The sequence below is a fragment of the Mustela nivalis genome (genome assembly GCF_964662115.1).
Source record: "Mustela nivalis genome assembly, chromosome: 2".
NCBI lineage: Eukaryota > Metazoa > Chordata > Mammalia > Carnivora > Mustelidae > Mustela > Mustela nivalis.
In genome coordinates, this window is record NC_139021.1 from 137,814,477 (window position 1) to 137,834,322 (window position 19,846).

Below are 19,846 nucleotides of genomic sequence, written 5' to 3' on the forward strand. Positions count from 1 at the left end.
TCTCCTTCTTTTCCTTTTTCTTCTCCTTTTCCTATTCACTCTGGTGGATTTTCACTAGACAAGAATGCAACTCCAAAAATCGGGATTAAATCATATTCACAAAAAGTCGTGAATTTTTAACATCCAAGTTCTCTTCACACAAAGACCTTTTTAATCTCCCAAGGAGACTCAGCTCCACACCCTTATCCGGGGCGAGGGTGGCTGGCTGGCTCCACCCAGACCTAAAGGGGCCTCTTCAATATTTAGGGCCACAAGGGACCAAGAGAGAATGGACCCTGATGTAAAATTCCGATTTGCGTAGTGTGAGGACTGGAAGGTACTTTAAGTCCAAACTTCCCATTTTTCAGAAGGGAAAACTGAGGGTCCAGAAGAGAAAACTGGTTGTTGCAAGGCACACAGTACTCAGAACATAGGCAGGAAAAAAAGGCAGATTCCCTTCCTTCCTTCCTTCCTTCCTCCTTTCTTCCCTCCCTCTCTCTCTCTTACTCTCTTCTTCCCTCTTCCCCTGTCCTTTTTCTTGTCTGTCTGTCGTTGTTGAGGGTGTGGGCACGCACGTGGGTGCACATGCTTATGTGTGTACTCTCTGCAACAGGAGGGTCTAGGACGAGCCCTGTTTAGCAGCCCATACATAATTTTGACTCAGAAATGTGGATGATTTGATTTCACTCACTTCCCAGTCCTTCCCCACAACCTAGATCCCAAACTTCCCATGCAAGAGTCTTAGAGGCATTCTGAGCTGAAAGTACCTGAGAAATAAAATCGACTAACCTAACCCGCTATTTTACAGCCGAAAAACAACAGGCTGAATGAAGGAAAATGAGCTCCCCAGGTCACAAAGCCAGTTAAGAGCCAAGCTGCGGTAGCTGGGGCCCTCAGCACCAGGACACATTCATCTCACTGTCAGGACGCTTCTCTGATTTGTGAGTGGCTCTGACGGTCCCATCATGACGGCTGGAAAACCCAGCCTAAGCAAGTACGCCTCAGATCAAGGAGGCAAACTTTTTCACTGAGCGAGTGAATAGAATTCTAATGAGAAAACTAGTAGAAAATAGAATCCTTATGGGATACCCACACAGATACACACTGATATGTGCATACATGATTACTGCATACATCATACAGAAAGGGTGCTTCTTTTTTTAAATACTTGACACTAGGCATGTAATAAATTCACAGAGCTAGCAAGGACATCAAAAACATATTGCTAGTGGAAGCAGATCTTGGCACAACATTTTTGAAAAATGAGCCATCAATATCTGTACAAACTAAAATGTATGCATTCTTTGATCCAGTAATTCCTCTTCCAGGAACTGGGAACCATCTAGAGAAACAGAACTATCACAGATATGTGCATGAGGATGTTTATGAAACTATGGTTTACAGCACAAAAAGGAAAAAAAAATCAGGTGCTCCATCCTTAGGGATATGGCATCATGAACCGTGATACACCAATTTGTAGAATGTTGTGTGACTCTAATAAAATGAATTATTAGAGAGCTCAAGGGACACCCATCATTTATTAGTTTGTGAGAAAACCAAACTGCAGTGTAACGGGATGGACATGCTTATTTGGACAAAGACCACCACGTCTCTCCAACATGTCTATGTGCATCCATGTCTGGGACAAAGGGACAGGAAGGAAAGATGGAAGTCTGTTAAAACTGAGCATCCCAGGGAGAAGGCAGGGGTGGGTGCAGGGGGGAAGACATGATTGCTATTTTCTTCATACACCTTTAAATGTTTATGCTGACTACAGTAATATATATTACTTTGAAAAAAAAATTCAGACAAAAAATTTCTAAAGACCAAGATGGAAGAAACCCAGAAAGAGTCCACTGGATCTCATTTCAGTCTCCCTTTTCCCCCTATAGACACGCAGTAGCAGGAACACTATGAGAGAATTATTCAGGGCAACCAAGAGAAGCTCGAAGCTGCCTCTCTCTGCCTCTAGCTGCCATGACCATGGTTTGAGCTAGTTACTTCTCCCATCCAAGTGTCCTGATCCTGAAGCAGGAAGTGACCTGCCGGGAACCAACAGGAAGTGACTTGACGAGCAGACACAGCAAAGGAGATGTGAACAGAGCACCAGCAAAACTCATCCTTTACCACAGGAAGGGGGCTCCATCTCCTTCAAGGAGAGGGTGGCTCAGGATGCTTGATGCTACCCTGCCCCACAGAAGAACTCACAGCCATAAATAAACCAGGCAGGACCCACTCTACATAAAACTAAGAAGCAGAGAGAAGCTAAGTTTGGCAGTCAGGCCTTCTAGGCACCTGAAGCAGCTTCTGGAAAGGTGGCCTCATCTCCATGGGCTTCTGTGTTCAGTCCTAACTGCAGGTTGAATGAAAACGACTGACCCATGGAGGCAGAGGTCCTGACTGGGACAGTGTGACCACGAGGTTTCCACTATGACAAAATTGCCTTTCCTGAAGCCCTAACTGGGCCCATCTTCCGGGGTGAGTGTTCCAAGGAGAAATGTCATCACCAACTCCCATAACTTCAAGAGCCGTGCACATGAATACACAAAACTTTCCTTCTGTGGGGATGGCCCCGGCCTCTGATCCACCACAGCTCAGAAACCAGAGGGAAGAAGGGAAAAGAGGTCGACTTACCAAGCCAACTTCTGTTTAAGTACACAGACACAAACACTGGGGGGACCGTGAAGAAATCTACCACAGAGTTCACTTCCAGCCAGAACCACAGCTTATCATTGGCTGCAATAAACTGGGGAGAGAGAAATGGAGAAAAATAAGAAAGGCACGACGCTGGCATTCTAAGTATATGCTTTTGCCAAAGGCTATGTTTTGGGTTTTCACCGGGGCCTGGAGGGAGATGGTCTGTCCTTCTCATAGCTATACCAATCACAGGCTATTTCTGTCTGAGAATTCGGTTATACAGTGTTTTCTAAAGAGTGACTGTAGACTCTGTTAACCTTGGAGAAATATTAGGCAATCAGTTTTCCTGTGGTTTTCAACAGCATTATAGGAAAATCTGAATGGTCTCACCTTCACTAGACTCTAATGGAAACAGAACTCTCAGTAAAGCGTGTACGTACTTATCCATGCACACACACGTGTGCATACACTTGTACACACAATCTCCGTAATACACATTCTATACAGCTCACTTCATAGACAGGCTCTACTACAAATCCTCCAAGCCCTTGAATGCTACCAATATCCTGCCTCGATTCAAGCCTCACAGCTGAATCCCTCAGGATTCAGCTAAGTGAGCCCCGATAAACATAATTTTAAGAGAAGTTTCCTTTTTTTTCCATTTAAGACAACAATACATTTATATTTTGAGAGATGAGAGACATTCAGCCAGGAGAGACATATTAGCTACGTCAATCCCTGTTTCTCTTCCTTGGAACAAGATTTTAACATGTACTTCCGAAAATGTGAAGTTCAGGAAAAAGCTCTCTCAGACACTGCAAATCAGAACATGGGTCTCTTTTCACCCCTAGAAACACCGGGCTTCATCTCTGCAAGAGCGGAGGCCAGCGGCGCACGGCCCCTGAGGACAAGCCGCCCCATGGTGACAGAGTTGTGGGATCAGACTTACCCGCAGACCAAAGTAGAGAAGGAAGAACACGTTGAAAGCCATGTCGATCTGTAATGTGAAATCTTTGTAGAAATTCTGGCAGGATTCTATTGGGCTATTAGACAGGAAGAAGAAAAAAGCAAGAGGTAAATGAAAAATTTTGTCACATCTTACACATACAGTATAGTATTGGAGCTCGGGGTAGAGGACAAAATGAATCTCCATCGACTAAAACATTTGGTCTTTCTACCCTCTGTGATAATCAAGCAAGCATGGCCAAGGGGTCTTTCCATTCAACCATTCAGTCTTTTGTTCTTTTGTTTGTTTTTGTAATCATATATTTATATATATATATATAAATTATGTTTATTATCATTCAACAGTTGAGCTAAAAATCTTACAAGGATCATGCAGATACCTTGGAGGAAGGACAAGCAGGAGAGACCATCATACTCCTTAATTCCACATTAACCCTTAAAGGACTGACTTCTTTCTTTCAGAGGACATAAACCAAAGCTCCAAACAGTCCCTCACACCCTCTAGCACATTGGAAGTAGAACCCATTTTCAGTTAAACACAGCGGCTGTGTTTGAGACCTCTTGAAAGCCATTGGCTGATGAATAATAAAGGACCCAGGAGCATCTCAGGAAAGCTGTGGTGGAGAGGATCCTGGTTGACGTTCTGGGCTAAACTAAGTATGGACTTGATGTATAGCGCTCTGATCTGGAGAAAGAAGCATTGCCCAACTGGTAAGTTCAAGACCATTAAACCAAAATGTTGAAGCAGTACTCTAAGGGTTAATTTTTTCTTTTTCTTTTTTTTTTGGCATGCAAGTTAATGGGCTTTGTGTGTGTCAAGCAGCCAATGCGAACCCCCAGCACACCCTGCTTTGTTCAAGAGTAGACAGTTCAAAAAGGTACTACTATACAAACTGGTACATGGCTTCCGTGTGCTTTCCCGTGTCAAACTGATCAGAGGATCAGTGTGGGAAAAGTCCCAAGTTTGGGGCTGGGTGGGAAGCAGGAAAGCCTCATAAAGCATCTCAAAGCTGTGGATGAAAATTCATAGTAGACTGTTATCAGTAAGCAAATGGTACCACTCGGGGCCAGAAACATAAAGAAGGTGAAGTGAGGGAAAGGGGATGGAGTATGGGGAGAAGCAAAATCCTTTCCCTGGAAGGAAAGCAACATGGACCTTTGGGCCAGGAGGGCGCTAGCCTGAGAAGTGCAGGATGGAGGATTTCCGAGTACCACCACTTTGGAAATCGCTATACGCAATACCAGTTAGTATAGTTGTACTTCTGCGAGGACAATGCTTGGTTGTTCAACAGGCAGGAATCTGTGCAGTATGGGAATGCAGGGCCCACAGAGAGGGGCGGTGGGTCAGTCTATGGGGCTCTCCAATCATATTACATGCACTGGATTTATCCATTCTTCATCTCTAGAACAAGTCAAACATGCCCTTTGTCATCTCCTACATCACAAATAGGCGGGAAAACCTCCAGACAAGCATGGGATGGGGGGCATCTACATTTGCATTGACCAACTAAGCAGACTGAAGAAAAAGCAAATGCTGGAAAACATTTCTTTTATAAAGGAAATGGCAGCTCCTAGGTTTTCGCTAAGGTGGGCAAGTGGGAGGGAAGACAGCATGGAATTTGCTTCGTCCTATGCTGGAAGGAGTCAGGAGCCCAAAAGCTAAACCTCTGCTCTTTGCCTCTTCCCCTACTTGGGTATTTCTTTAAATGAAAAAAGGAAAATCCAGACCTAGAGTTACTAAGAGACACTTCTGCAATCCCCAAGCCAGGATAGTGTTTTGTTTCATGTCAAAAACAAGACCCACAAGGTCCACAGGTGTCAGAATTCTTAGCTACTCTAGTCACAGTGACAAGAAGTACATGAACTAAGTTGACCAGAAATCCACTACAGATTCCAAGGGATGAAGAGACCATGCATCTCTGTGATACATAAGCTGCTGGTATGATGGGTTACTGAAGAATAGATGGTGTGTGGGTGTGTGTGTGTGTGTGTGTGTAAGCGAGTGATCAAAGAGTGAGGACGGGAAGCTCTGTTGGTAAATGCTACACTCGTGCTTTTACTTGTACCAGTAGTGACTTCAATGTGCATTTAAAGTCATATTCATCAAGATGGACGGTCATAGTCAAAGGGACTAAGAGAAAGTCTTGATTCCCAGGTCTATTTTTGGAAAACCCACTTTCACTTGACCAAGGTCAAACAATAACCTTACTATTGCCCACACAATAGTTATTGGTGATATATTTGGGGGTCCTGTGAATTTCCTAGCTTCCAATAATTCCATGGCCTTTGTGGTTAATTTGGTAGCAAACTTAAAATGCATCTAATAGGTGGGGCGCCTGGGTGGCTCAGTGGGTTAAAGCCTCTGCCTTCGGCTCAGGTCATGATCCCAGGGTCTTGGGATCAAGCCCCGCATCGGGCTCTCTGCTCAGCGGGGAGCCTGCTTCCTCCTCTCTCTCTGCCTGCTGTGATCTCTGTCTGTCCGATAAATAAATAAATAATTTTTAAAAAATGCATCTAATAGGTAAAACATTTGCTAGGCTGTGGAGGGGAATGGGATAGTGGGGGGGGAAGATGTTAGCTGAATGCCATTGAGGATATTTTGGTTCAGCATAAACAGAAGCATATGTTCTAAAGAGCATAAGGAATCAGGCTGTAGCAACTTCTTTCCATTGATCCTTTTCTTCCCTGTCATTTCCACTGTTCCTTCTTATACCGCCCATACTCAAAGGCAGTAAGAGAGAGCTTTCTGCTCAAGGACACTGTGTTGAAAAAAATATACCACAACAGCACCCCTGATTTACAGAAAACAGTACTGCAAACATAACACAACTTTTCCTTAGTACTTCTTTCAAAAAGTTTGAACTGATTTAATCACTGTTTCATAGTATTCCTTGAGTCCTAGACTTTGAGCTGAAAAATGAAAGCTGCTGGTATGAGCAGCCTGTCCTCTGGCTGAAGCTTGCCAAGGACACCAGTACACTCTGCTAAGAAGGAAGAGACAAAAAGCAGAAAACTCTGGGATAAAAGAGGCCGAGCCTCTGCGACCCAAGTGATGGGGGAGATCTGTTTTCTATCCCTTTTAGCTCCTTCCCGCTTGCCACGAGAGTCCAAGGAGAAATGTCCTGCCTAGTTTTCTCAAGTGCCAGTAGAACTGTTTATCAGGACCTCCTCTGAGATAAAGCCTCTGAGTGCCTGCACACAAACTCACACAATCAGAGACCACAGAGCAGAGATTCTAAAGCCCCATCATTTCATTCCCTGAATGGAAACAACCCACAGAGAAGTTCACCGATCTTATAAAAAGAAAATATATAATTCAACAATAAAAGGGCTGGACATATCAGCCAGAATTTATTTTCCTCCCCAAAGAGGTTATTATATTAATAATTAATGCTCATTGTAGGATAGAAAATGAAATACAAACTCCTCTTCCTTCTTGTGTACACAGAAGTTTCAAGAGATAGAAAAGAAATCCCCCCCCCTTTTTTTTAAACACAAAAAATGGTGACTCCAAAGTCCACACTTAAATTTGGATCGCCACTGCTACGAGGCATGCCCACGTCAGAATAGGCTGTGTGTGGATATATGTTGCCAATAGAAAAAAAAAAAAAAGTGGAGTTTTAAAAACTGAAATAGGGATACTGGTTCTGATCCTTGTAGTAGTAAATGGACCCTCCCTAAATTGTTCCTGGTTAAACTAATGACTTCCCAATGAGAACACACAAGTTAGTTGGTAACTGGTGGATTCCTCATTCTTCGACTCCCACAGTCCATGGGTCAAATGTGATACTAAAACCTTATGGTTAGTGTTTTCACCAGGACTCTATGACACTTTCAAAAGAACCTCGATCAAGAGCTGCGTATGGTTTAAATGTTGAGTGTAGGAGAGTCATCTTATTTCCTCTTGGCCATCCAGTAAACATATCTGTATCATTTAGTTGTCTATAGAGGAAAAGGAGACTCATCCAGAATGGCAAACATATCCCTTTCTTCATCTATTTAACAATATATCTAGTGAAGACGCTTGAGTGGGAAGAGCCAACAGTCCTTCTTGAAACTGACTTAAGACCTTGTCTCTCCAAAGTCCAGGGCAAGCAATGGCTAGCCAGGTTTTCTTTCAAGGGGCAGGCACTAAGGAGGAAAAAAATCTCACTTCCAGCAGTTGGTATCCTCTGGATACCTGCATCATCTCCAAAAGGGTAGTAAGTGCCCTCTCTTCTCAGAGAAGACTCGACTCCCTGGTGTTACCTGAAAGTCTGTTTTCCTGACTCCCTGGGTCTGGCTGCTTAACCTAGTGAGGATATTTCTCTAGGACAGTGGTTCTCAAACTTTAGCATGTACCTGGAAGGCTTATTAAAACACTGACAGGTCCCTTCCAGAGTTTAGTAGGGCTGGGGAGGAGCCCTGGGAATTTACATTTCTAACAGTTTCCCAGATACTGCTGCTTGTCTGGGGACCAAACTTTGAGAACCACTGTTTCAGAAGAACTTTCTTGCAACTACACACTAATTACAGGTGTTGCTACTCGAGAAGATTCCCATTCAGACCTGAACAGAGATGATTAAACATTTGAGCCCACCCCCAGATCACCAGCTGCATACCACTTAACTAATTGCCAAGATCAAGAGGTTGAACAGGTATTTTCACTTTCAGGTGGGAACAAGGGGGGGGGGTGGAATTAAGATGATACAGAGAAGTAATTACCACACCACTATGCGAGCTTCACCAACGAGATTCTAATTAACAGAGTGCCTGAGGAGCACATTTTTTAGTTTAACATTAAAAGGAAAAATGAAGTACAGATGGGGAGAGGTTACGGAGACCATCATTTATAAAAGATGACATAATGTTAAGCAGTTTAGGGACATCAACAGCAGCACATATCTGAGATGATTTAATAAATAACCACAGGAGAGGGAAGGGATTTAACTGAGGAACAAGATAGCACTTTGTGAAATCATTTCCAACATCTGAATTCTCCTCGCTCTTGTGGCTAGTCCCTTTTTAAATTGGACGGAGCCTTCTCAATTCCCACCAGGATTACAGACCACCAGAGTGCAGGTCCACAGCATCAGACATGAGTCAATACAGTAAGTTTAATGATTTCAGACTCTTCTCCTAATCGCACCTCTGCAATGTTATCAGATTAATTTAATTAAAGATGTCATTCATCTGCCATCATGGCTCCCTCCTGCCTCAGACATCAGTTCTAACCCTGGCTGTGATGAACCTCTGAAACTCAACCTCACTACATGTCCTATTTTATTTCCTATCATCTGCTCCTCGCCAAGTCCTTTGCTACTATGAGCTGGTACCTTCCGTATCTCATGAATGTGACCCAGACATTCCAAATTCTAAATTCTATGCTTTTGCTGTGGCCTCTTCAAATGCTCCCCCCTCTTTGGGTTCAAACCTCAGGCAACCTTCAAAGCCAACTGAAAGGCAGAGAGAGCTCAGTAAATTACTCATGCCCTCACTGACCTTCATCATCTCTGAATCCCTATATCATTAGGAGCGAGGAATTCTGAACTTATAACGTTGATTCTCCTCTAATCCACTATAATACCACCTGGTAATCGTATAGAGCTTGCACGTACTATTGCATTTGGTCCTTACAACCTGGCAAAATAAAGCAGACCATTTGTTGAAATCCCCGTTTTGTGGACTTCTGAGAAGTAGAGTCTCAGAAACCCATACAGAATCATGTAGCTAAGTGGAACGGTTCAGGCCGAGACCCAACAGACTTTCTGCCGCACCAGAAAGGAAACTTCTTCTCCAGAAGAACCGCAACATCCTTGGAGAGGTAAAAGAAACATAAGATACAGCATCTACTATCTATAGACACTGGCATGGGGCTTTTTCAAAAACAATGAGGGTGCACTGATTTATAGAGGAGGTGAAACTGCCCCAGGAAATTTTAACGTGTTTGCCGAGTGGTCTGGGAAAATTCAGAGGGAGCTGACCTGTCCAACTTGTGTCGAACCCTGCTCTGTAAAGACAGTCGTACAGGACATTACTAACCCCCAGGAGTGCTTCCGGGACCCCTGAGGAACTAGTGGCTTCATGGAGCAAGACCCCATCTGCTGAAGTAAGTTCCTTTCCTAGTTATCCATCTGCTTAAAGGTGGATGACCCTCAAAATGCTCTAATTTTCTCTTTATCCTCTCTTATTCTAAAAGAGCAAGAATGGATATAGTAATGGACAATGTTTTGATACTTTGAACACTTCTAATTATGGAATAGACTAAAGTTTTGCATCCCATTCTAATCAACTGAAGTAAAGAAAAATGATAACATCATATAGTCGTGGAGACTATGGAACTTCTCTGCAGCTGAGAGGGAAAAAATCTAAATGATTGGATGTTTTTCTAATAACGTCTGGATATACTGGATAAGCAAAGTGCCTACAAAATAGAAATAAAAGCCTCTAGCTGATCAGAATTCTATGAGAGCAAAATATTTTTAAAGGGAGGCAATTCTTTGCAATATACTCCAAGTTATTGGTATTATTATTACTCACATAATTTTAGATCTCAGACAAATACCTTCTAAGTTAATAGTAATAATGGATTTAGTGCAAATGATAAGATAGTAATTAACCACTGAGAAAGTAATAATCTTTATGCAGAACATTTGTCTTCAAACCTAGACAGCACTCCAGGTCTCGAATGGATCCAAGTTGAAAGCTTTCTATGCTTTAGCTTTCATTAGTGCCCCCATTTTAACTACCTTGTCAGAGTTATGTACTTAAGAGCTTATCTTTCCAACATTAGTGCTTTTAGTGTTCACACTGAGTGGAGCATATATTCAATAACTTGTGTAGGCTCTAACTTTTTTTACCAAACAGAAGCCAGCTTCTTCTGCTGACCATCATTTTGACTTTATCCCATATTATCTGAGTAGATATCTTCTACGATATTATTATTGTTGATGGGGGAGTTTGTGTTCAGTTACTAATCAATATGAATGACAATGACCTCAAAAGGAGCCTTTTCTAAATCTTAAAACCCTTGTTTTAGACCTTGCTATGGTTCTAATATGAACAGAAAACGTTTTTTGTTACTTGATCCCAAGCCAGTTGGTTAAATGGCTTTGTTGGGAAATCTTCAGTTATGGGTTTGTGTCAATAGGTCTATTAATTGTTCTGACAACATCAGACTTCCAATTACGCCTCCACTCAGTTGACGAGATGTGAGCCAATACCCACAAATATATGCCTCATTAGGGTCATGGTGAAATGAACTGGCAAATGAAAAGGTGGTATATAAACCCTTACTGCTCTGGAATCCCCTGTGCTCTGCCTTCTTGAGCTCGGACTATTATGGAGAATCCTGGAACAATGATAGTGGTAGACTTCAGAGCAGTTGTATGGCTCAGGGTACCTACCTGAATAATCGTCCTAATAATTAAACATTCATCAAGGAGACAGAATTACATAGATCACCGATGAAGAGGACAAAATACATCAGTTCCTTACACACTGGATTTCTCAGTGAAACACTGATAATCTGTTTTCATGAAACTCAGATGGTGAAATCTCTGTCGCTTTCTGACAGAGTTCCTCTAAATTTTCTCCCAAGGTTTCAAGATGCTATCTGAGCCTAGGGTCTTTTTCTCATCTTCACTCCTTATCATTTTATCCATTTAGGCACCCAAAAAAGTAAATCGAAAGCAAAATGTGAGCACCACGGACATTACTAATCCCCAGAAGTGCTTCCAGGGCCCCTGAGGGGTAGTGGCTTCGTGGAGCCTGACCCCATCTGCTGAGGGTGAGTTCCTCTGCTGGTGGAGAACATAACTCTTAGTTACTTGTCTGTTTCAAGATGGATGACCCTCAAGACACCCCAGTTTTCTCTGATGGAGTTGAGAAGTTGACCTCAAGCACGGATAAGTTAGGTCGTTTTGTAATTCGATGGAAGAGTTAAAATTCCAGCTCTATTGTTATTAGCTGTATTACTGTAGGCAAATAATCTGAATTCCACACCTTGATTTTTTCATCTGCAAACTGGAGATAAGAATACAAACCTCAAAGGCTGTTTCAAGAATGAAATCAGATAATGAGGAAAGACTAAGTGCTGAATAGGTGATTGTTATTTTTAAAACTAAGGTAATAACAATGTGATAAATAAGGACTGTTTGTAGAAAAATGCCAAAAAAGGCAATCATCCAAATGAACAAAAACTGATAGAATCAATTATTTTGCACTTAATTTTCCCTTTGTACCTGCTTTATTGCTTCCTTATCGGGTGCTGTAATATAATTCAAATGCCCAATAGGTTGTGCAGAGAGTTAACATCTGGTGTCATTCTATACATTAGAGCATTACATTTGGGTAATATTAAGGAAGGAACACCAGGGAAATTATATTTCCATGAAGGCAGCCACATAGTCTCATAAATATTAAATAATTAACCAAGATTTCCTGACAGAGAAAGCAATGAGTCACTTTAATGAGTGGCCACGAGAGGTTGTGTATTTTTTTTTCCCCAGGTCTTTAGCGGAAGAGAGAGTTTCATTTGCCTGGTTGGCTTACCGTGAATCTGGAGGAGAGGCAGGGAAGCAACCAGTCCTCTGTCTCCTAAAGATCTCTTCCAATTCTACGTCGATAAGATCATGTATTTCTTCACTGTTGGACTCTTGGAATGATGTCCAAGACAACCTACCCACTAATGCTTATTTTCTCCAATTTGTCTACAGACTACAATTATTTCAATCACAGTTGTTATCAGACTGGAATTAGTGTTCATATTTGCCAGCAACTTTTATGTAATAAATCAGAGTTAAGCTACTACACGAAACAGAGTCTTGCCAAATGAGTGCTGCTTTGGTTCTCACTGAACTGTCTGAGAACCCATGACCAACTGCTTCTTACTCTTATTTCTCTACCTCCTTCGACTCAAGCCATCTCTTCCTCAATAAACTCTTGGTTATTTAGTAGAGGGATGGGATGAAGTAGATAATTCAAATACACACACAAATACACACACAAGTACTACAAAACAGACTGAGAATTCTTCAAGGGCAGGGTCAGTGAGATGTACAGTTGTAGAGTGGCACATGTGGGCGGGGACACATGCACACACATGGGCTCATACCCACAGCCTTCCAGCACAAGTATATGACCTCTATCCAACCTCAGCCTCCCTCTGGGGCCATCCACAAAATAGGATTGCTTGGGTGAAGTGATTAGAAATGGGGAGAAGAGAGAAGTTGTTCCAGGTCTGAATGAAGAACAGGGAACCCAGATACATTGCCTGGCAGGGGTGGGGGGGCAGGTGGGAGGGGGTTCTGCAGTAGCCCTGACCCCTGGAGCCAAACTACTCTCATATCTACAAAAATGTAGACCTGAAAAAGCAAGACAAGAGGATCCATCCTAACACTACTGCATATTAAATGTTGCCACACATGTGCCGAGAGGCCCATAGACAATCATCTCTTGCCAGTAATAACCACTAGTCAGCTCCTAAGCACTAGGGGGAGGGGAGGGCAATCGTCTAGTGTCACCATTTCTTAAGGAGAGAACAACCAGGAGAAAGCAGCCTAGGGGCACAGTTTCAAGGCACTTCGGACTCAAGTCTTCCTAAATAAACTATGAAGATCTCATAATTGCATAGCGAATGGTAGGGGCCCCTACAGTTGAGCAGGAGGGTTGGGATTCCCACATTATAATAGTCTTTCAGATCACCATGGGACCTCTTTGAGCTGTTATTGGGCACAGACTTCAAAATCCTCCTGTCTGAACCTTCTTCTCCTGATGTCTGTCTTGGATTCTTCAGGGTATTTGCTGGTCATCCTACCAGTCTCCTACTTAGCTTATGCCCTATGCTCCCACCCCTGTCCACCTCCCTGGCTTTAATGAAATCCTGACCCCCCTGAACAGCCTGACCTTGGCAATGCCTCCTTATTATAAGTCTACCTGCAAGGATTTAAAGTGGGAAAGCCAAAACCACCGAATCTAGACAGCCAAGCCCAGCCTGCTCTGGGTCCAAGACTGACAGCCTAATCAGATGGGGCTAAGAAGGCTGCAGGGAGCAGATCCTTCTCCCATTCCTTTCATGGAACTCCAATTTCCTGCAAGCAGCGGAAGAGACCTAGATCTGCTACAGTTTCAATCCTGCTATCTTCCAACCACATCTGGACCCAAGCAGAACGGGCACACATCTCCTCGGTGGTCTCCTCTGAAGAGCTTCAATGACAAAGAATGCCAGTGTTGGAGACCTGCCTGGTACCGATCTGGGGAGGCTCGAGAGCATTAGGGAAACAATAATTATGTAAAGAAATAGTGGTTCCATTTATCTGCTCTGCTTCTCTTTGAAGAATAGAAAACACTGTTCCATAACATATATACTCACCACCAAGACACTGGCATTTGTTAAAAGCTATGCATGAATGTATATATGATGCTAAAGGACAATTATGATAGTTTTGTTTCTGACACATCCTGAGGTTGGCTTTTTTTTTATTTTTTCCTTAAAGACATCGAGAAAGACCTGGTACACGTTCTTCTGACATCTGGCATAGAAAACAATTATACCTTTATATTACACGAGAAAATAGCCGTGTCTTCGCTCTGTCTTTGGCTGACAGCTGAGGCGTGGACGTTTTGTAAGTATTCCTATTTAGGAGTTTTGTTGGGAGCCCAGCAGCTCACAGCCAAAAAGGAGAGTCTGAGATGTTGCTGATTAGAAGTCATGAGTCTGCTGAGTCCAAAGCAGGCGTCACGCCTTAGGAATGCAGTAAAGTGACCTGGGCATTGGGTACTAACACTACTGCAGAAAATCAGAGGTGACAAGTTACCTTTAGAGACAAGTTGTCATCATTAACACAGATAATGGCAATGGCTTGTGAAGCCCTATGATTATATATAATTATATCTTCAAGTACACACTCCTCTGATTTCCTCTTTACCTCATGGGAATAACTTCTTACCTCCAGAAACATTTCTTCTCCTTCATGTTTTCTTTCCCATTTACTTCTGGTTAGCATTGGAAACCACTGATCAAAACTGTCCTGCTCGTATCTCAGAAATAATAGCTCCATCATATTAATGGGGTCTACCTGACTTCTGGATCCACATTCAGAAAGTAATATCAAGAGCGGTGTGCCCATCAGGGTAAAGTTTCTTTTTCCTTGCTGCCTTCTGTGTTCCCCTTTTTAACTCTGTTGCCATATCTCTGATTTTCTCTCGAGTTGTTTTCCCCTCATTGTAAGAATAAAAGCTCTGTGAGAGATCCAGGATGCCCCCAGGAAGCTGAAGTCTTATGATTCTCTCCTTTGTCTCCATAAATGGATCCATTTAACCCTCCTCTATGTTGGGTTTCAGAAAGCCTTTCAGTTTATCTGGAAGTACTGCGTTTTTCTGAGAAAAAGAAGTGATCCCTTTACTGAAGAACCCCAAAGAGAAGAATCAGTTGTTTCCTTCACCAAACCCCCAGATGAAGGAAAGCTTTGGCAAAGTGAGAGCATGTTCTCGTGCTGGTCAGGATCACCTGCTCCGCATAGGTCTACACTGTAATTCCATCTAAGCTCCTTTCAAAGAGGGAAATGCTTCCATTCAAAGGGCCTTTGTTCCAGTTACCAAAAGAACATGTTATGAAATTCTAAGCAAAGTCTATTTCTGTAGGGCAAATAGGATATGTTTAACAGAATAAGAGAAAAAACATTGTGGAAAGAACTTCAATCTACTGAGCCCCTGGATAGGAGAAAATCAGGATTCATGAGGAAGAACAAAACACAAGATATGAAGCTTACAATTCTGTGTCACTACGACTTCTTAGTGCAGAGTTTTAATCTAAGAGGCTCTAGCAAGATGGTTCCACTAAGAATTCTCTAGGAATTCTCATTCCTGCTATAGGATCATCAGAGTTTGGTCATGCCCACCTGTCATCATTCCCAAATGACAGTCGAGGTATGTATAAAATGTAAAGCATCTATTTATGTGAAATAACAAAAATCCAGTTCAAAAAAAAGATCCTAACAATTATTTTTTATAAAAGTTTATTTTGAGAATAAAACAGAGGGGGGGAAGAGGAGAAAAAAAATGTTAAAATATAAAAAGAAAGAAAAGCAATTTTAAAGGGAATTATTAGTCAACCCTAAGGCAAAAATAGATCTCAATGAGAAAAAACGATCACAATTACTAATGAGTTAACACTGAATGCAGTGCCAACGTGTTTCGATGAGTATGATATTCCTTCATTGGACAACCATTTGACATCTTTTAAAGTTGAATTAGTGACATTCCTGTTTGCACAATAAACTAAGACAAAAGCCAGTGATTGTATTTCTCAGGACATTTAGCCCAAGAGTTTTTGTGTTTTTTTTTTAAATTTAAATACACATATTTAGATACTTATTAATCTCATTAGCTCTAAACAAAACCAAACTAGGTAACAGTGTTCAGAACGACGTTATAAGGCACCATAATAACTGGCCATTGAGAGCACATCCACGCAGAGCTGGGAACTTGCAGGACTGGTCATCAGGTCAGTGGTTAGTTACTTGGAAAACCGACCCTTGCTTCTAAATCCCACATGGGTAGCCTTTGCTTAGAATACATCTAAAACCAGGAGGTTTATTTCTCTCTTTCCCATTGCTTCAGTCTTGAGTTTTCAAGGGACAGGGTGGCCTTTGTTGGCATCACAACAAATTGGGGGCCCACGAAGGTGTCCAAAGAAAACCTTAAATCCCAGCACTTCAGTGTACTCGAACGCTCGCTGCTTCAATCCCACACATGCATCCAGTGCTCATGACATTCAGGTCCAGACCTGGGGGGCGGGGGGGGGGTGGTGTGGTGGCAGGGAAGCTAGCAGCATGCATGGGCAGTGCAAGAAAAGGGTCTGGTTAACCTGGAGGCAACAACCGGAAGGGTGAGGTTGCAGCATGCAGTGAAACCACAGCTTGGCCTTAGCTGCCATGCAGAAAAGACCTACATCAAAGAGTCTGCAGTGCGGCTCCTGGGTAAGAGTCGATATGAGAGAGGTGAGTTACTTCAGCAATGAAAGACACGGGCAGAAAAATGTTCAAACCACTCTAAACAGAACACTGTACAGAGCACTGGCATTACACGCGCGAAGAGGCAGCCTAGGGGACGGGGAGGGGAGAGACGGAGGAGGGAAGGCGAGGACAGAACTGGTCGTCACGCGGATGAGATGGTTTCCCTGGCCATCCTTTTCGAATGCATTTCTTGTCAGAATGTATGTTGCTTCAACAAATAACCTCATTAGAGTCTTTAACATCAACCATAATTTTTAAGATGTTTTGAAAATTCAGGAGAAGCAAGGCATCAGTTACATAAAGATACACACCATGATTTCCTGTGGTTACAGTTCATTTTACAAGCAGAGCTGAGCTGGTCAGATAAATAAGAGACAGTTAAGTGCCAACATCCTTAACACGTTGGTTACAGAACTCACAGTGACTCCCGAGGTGTAACATGGCAGATGAAGCAACCCAACGCGGTCATAAAAGCTTGGGGCAGTGCAGAGTCGGTCACCCTAGGCAACTACCACCCCAGGAAGGCTAGACTTATGACCCTGAATTTAAACTCACTCCCAAGGGGTGCCATCTTTTCTTCATCCCAGCATGCCTGGCAGGTCAGAAGTAAGTTCATCAACATGTACCTTAGTCAAGGTGAGACCCCCACCCCCCGCCCCCGAAAGTGTTTTTATCAAAATTGACTGATGAGAGGAAAAAAAAAAAGTTTTTCCTAAAGGAATAAAAATAGTACTGATTCAGCAGGAGCCCATCTAGTGCTCCTCTGAGGTCAAGACCACATGGGGTCTCTGAGAACTGCCTTCCTGTGAACTGCCTGTTCCACATCTGCTTTCTTTTCTCCTCCCCCTTTGTCTCTTGTGATCTCTGATACACTGAACACAATGCAAAGGCTGGTACGGTTTAGCCCTCACTCACAATTTCTTCCTCCTGGTTCTGATCAGAAATAAAGGGAGGAAAGGGCGCTCCTCTTAAAATGGGCTCCCGGAGCGCAGCCTTCTCCCCTGCAGGCGTGATCACAGCCCCGAGGGAGGACACAGACTCCGTGGGAAGGAGCAGGATGCGATCTCAGCCTCACATGTTCTCTGAGAGCTGACCATCCACGAAGACAACGGGTGGAAGACAAGGGTAAGAAAGGAGCACGGAGCCGCTCCCTGTCCCAGCCTCCGCACGCCTCAAGATATAGCTGTTTCCACTTGGTCACCCCTCATTTCTTCTGATGAAAAACCGAAAGCTTAAGTGGAATGACTTAAAGTGGTTATAGTTTGGAACAAAGCTATCAGTCTGTACATTCATTCAATAAATTCCTCTGAGGTTCTTTTGAGACAGGCACTATGCTAGTTTGGGGGACATAAAATTCAACCAAACATGGTTCCTGCCCTTCAGTCATTTTCCATTTGTAGAGGAGTCTACCCAGACTTTAATTTCTGGAAGCATATATGCAACAGTGCCTTGCTTCAAAATCCTATCACAGGACCTTAAGGATGTTACTTCATCTCTCTGGGCCTCAGACTCCTCATGTAGGTAGTAGGTAACTCTAGGCAGATCGTTGAGAGGAATAAATGAGTTAGTAAATGTTAATTGTTTTGTTAGTGGCTGGCACATGGAAAATGCTGTGTCATTTGAGCTATTACAATCATTAATAGTCAAATACAGATAAGAAACAAAGGGCTCCAGAAAAGGTGGCCACTGCTTAACTTTTTGAGGTAGGTTATGAGTGATGAGTACAATCTGTCAGGGACAGAAGGCAGGATACTGAAGCAGAGGGATAAACATGGGCAGAAACCTGGAGGCACCAGAGCACACAGTGCATTCTGGGAATGGAGGGGGGGCCTCCATATGACCAGAGCCCAAGTAGACTGTAGGGTCGCCAAGAAACGGGGTCGGACATTGACTGAGGTATCTGTGCCCCTCGGTGGCAGCATGTCTAGTCTTTATCCTATTGGAAACAGGGAGTTGACAGAAGCTTGAATGCAGGAGAATAAGGCCATTATCTTGTAGGAAGTTAACTCAGGTAACGTTATGGAGAAGGAATCAGAAGCAGGAGCAGGTGGAAGCAAAGAGGTTAATTAGTCAAATTAAATTCCAAAAGGAAAAAAGTCACCGATGCAGATAATAAGGTAAAAACTGTCGCTGTGTCACAAAGTAGACTAAGATCCTGGAAAACACCTCTTCTTCAGGGCAGGATGCTGCCAGGACCCCCTAGGGAAAGGGAGTACCCACCGTCTGGCTCCAGCAGCCACCTAAACACGTGGCTGCTTCTCTCACCCCAGTACTCCCCACCATAAGAGTCTTTGCGTCACAGAGCATGCATCTCCTCCTCTTTGGAAAGGACCTCCTCTATTTAGAAGCTGTTCTCTCTGCTTTTTGGAGAGCAGTCTCTAAATTATACTTAGAATCTCCACACGGTGGACAAACTCTAGTACCTTTAATGGAGGGAGGGCACCCGTACATACTAGCCACTTGCCAACGATGACAAATTACATGTGAACGCAGCTAGGCACGTCCAAGAGTTACAGCTAACACCTTCTCTGCTCTACCTTCTCTGCTCACTGTCTAAAGACCTTGGTTAGCAGTTATCGGCAAGCATCATACTGCACTACCTCCTGAATATCCAATCAAACCCTATGTGCATCTGGGCTTCCACAAGTTTTCTTTAGAGACTTGGATTTCCTCAGATCCTTGAGAGCTGCTGAGAACATGGATTTTGAAAGGTGCAGCTTTCTTTTGGTTAGAATCAAGACAGCAAGAGGGAGAGGGGCCCTTTGTGAGAACGTGTCTCCCTTTAAAAGTTATTAAGTGTGGTGGTCACTAAGCCCAAGTTTCAAGGACAAATGTGGTGGGAACTCTGTACCCTCAGCTGACGAGGCAGGGACAGGAAAGATGTGTTTGCGTATTGCTGTGACCATGTGATCATACTTCTTTGATGGGTTCCCGTTTGTTCTAAGTGCATTCTAGGTGGAAGCCAGGAGCAGAGGACAAATGCTGACCTGGGGGGTGAGGAGGAGACAAGAACCCTTTGCACTTGGGACTTGAAAGGAAGAAAACATGATGAGCTGAAATGATGGCAGAAGCCCAGACTGGTACTGTCTACAGTGACTGCTGCTGCATAATTAGCAGACACTCAAGGAAACGGGCAGCTCAGCAGGAAGGCATCTTTGTGGGGCAGCTGCTGCCGCAGGGAACGATTCCAAAAGAGACTGTGATAGGTCTTAACTAAAGCTAAAATAAAAGGTCCCACCTAGGTGGCTGCTGCCTCTGAAGAACGGAGG

At 43.2% G+C, this 19,846-nt stretch overlaps 1 protein-coding gene and 1 long non-coding RNA gene across 13 annotated transcripts in view; one reads left to right on the forward strand and one right to left on the reverse strand.

Moving 5' to 3' along the window:
* Positions 1 to 19,846, reverse strand: part of KCNMA1 (potassium calcium-activated channel subfamily M alpha 1) — a 722,449-nt gene that overhangs the window by 292,829 nt on the left and 409,774 nt on the right. For all 12 annotated transcript variants that reach the window (XM_082719524.1, XM_082719523.1, XM_082719521.1 and 9 more), the window contains exons 4-5: positions 3,566 to 3,659; positions 2,614 to 2,725 (exon numbers count right to left, since the gene is read on the reverse strand). In XM_082719524.1, coding sequence (XP_082575650.1) covers positions 2,614 to 2,725; positions 3,566 to 3,659 — 206 coding nt within the window. The remainder of the gene's footprint in view (positions 1 to 2,613; positions 2,726 to 3,565; positions 3,660 to 19,846) is intronic.
* LOC309860441 lies at positions 8,978 to 12,373 on the forward strand. The gene is made up of 3 exons (XR_014309376.1): positions 8,978 to 9,670; positions 11,230 to 11,350; positions 12,072 to 12,373. It is a non-coding gene; the product is annotated as an uncharacterized lncRNA (long non-coding RNA).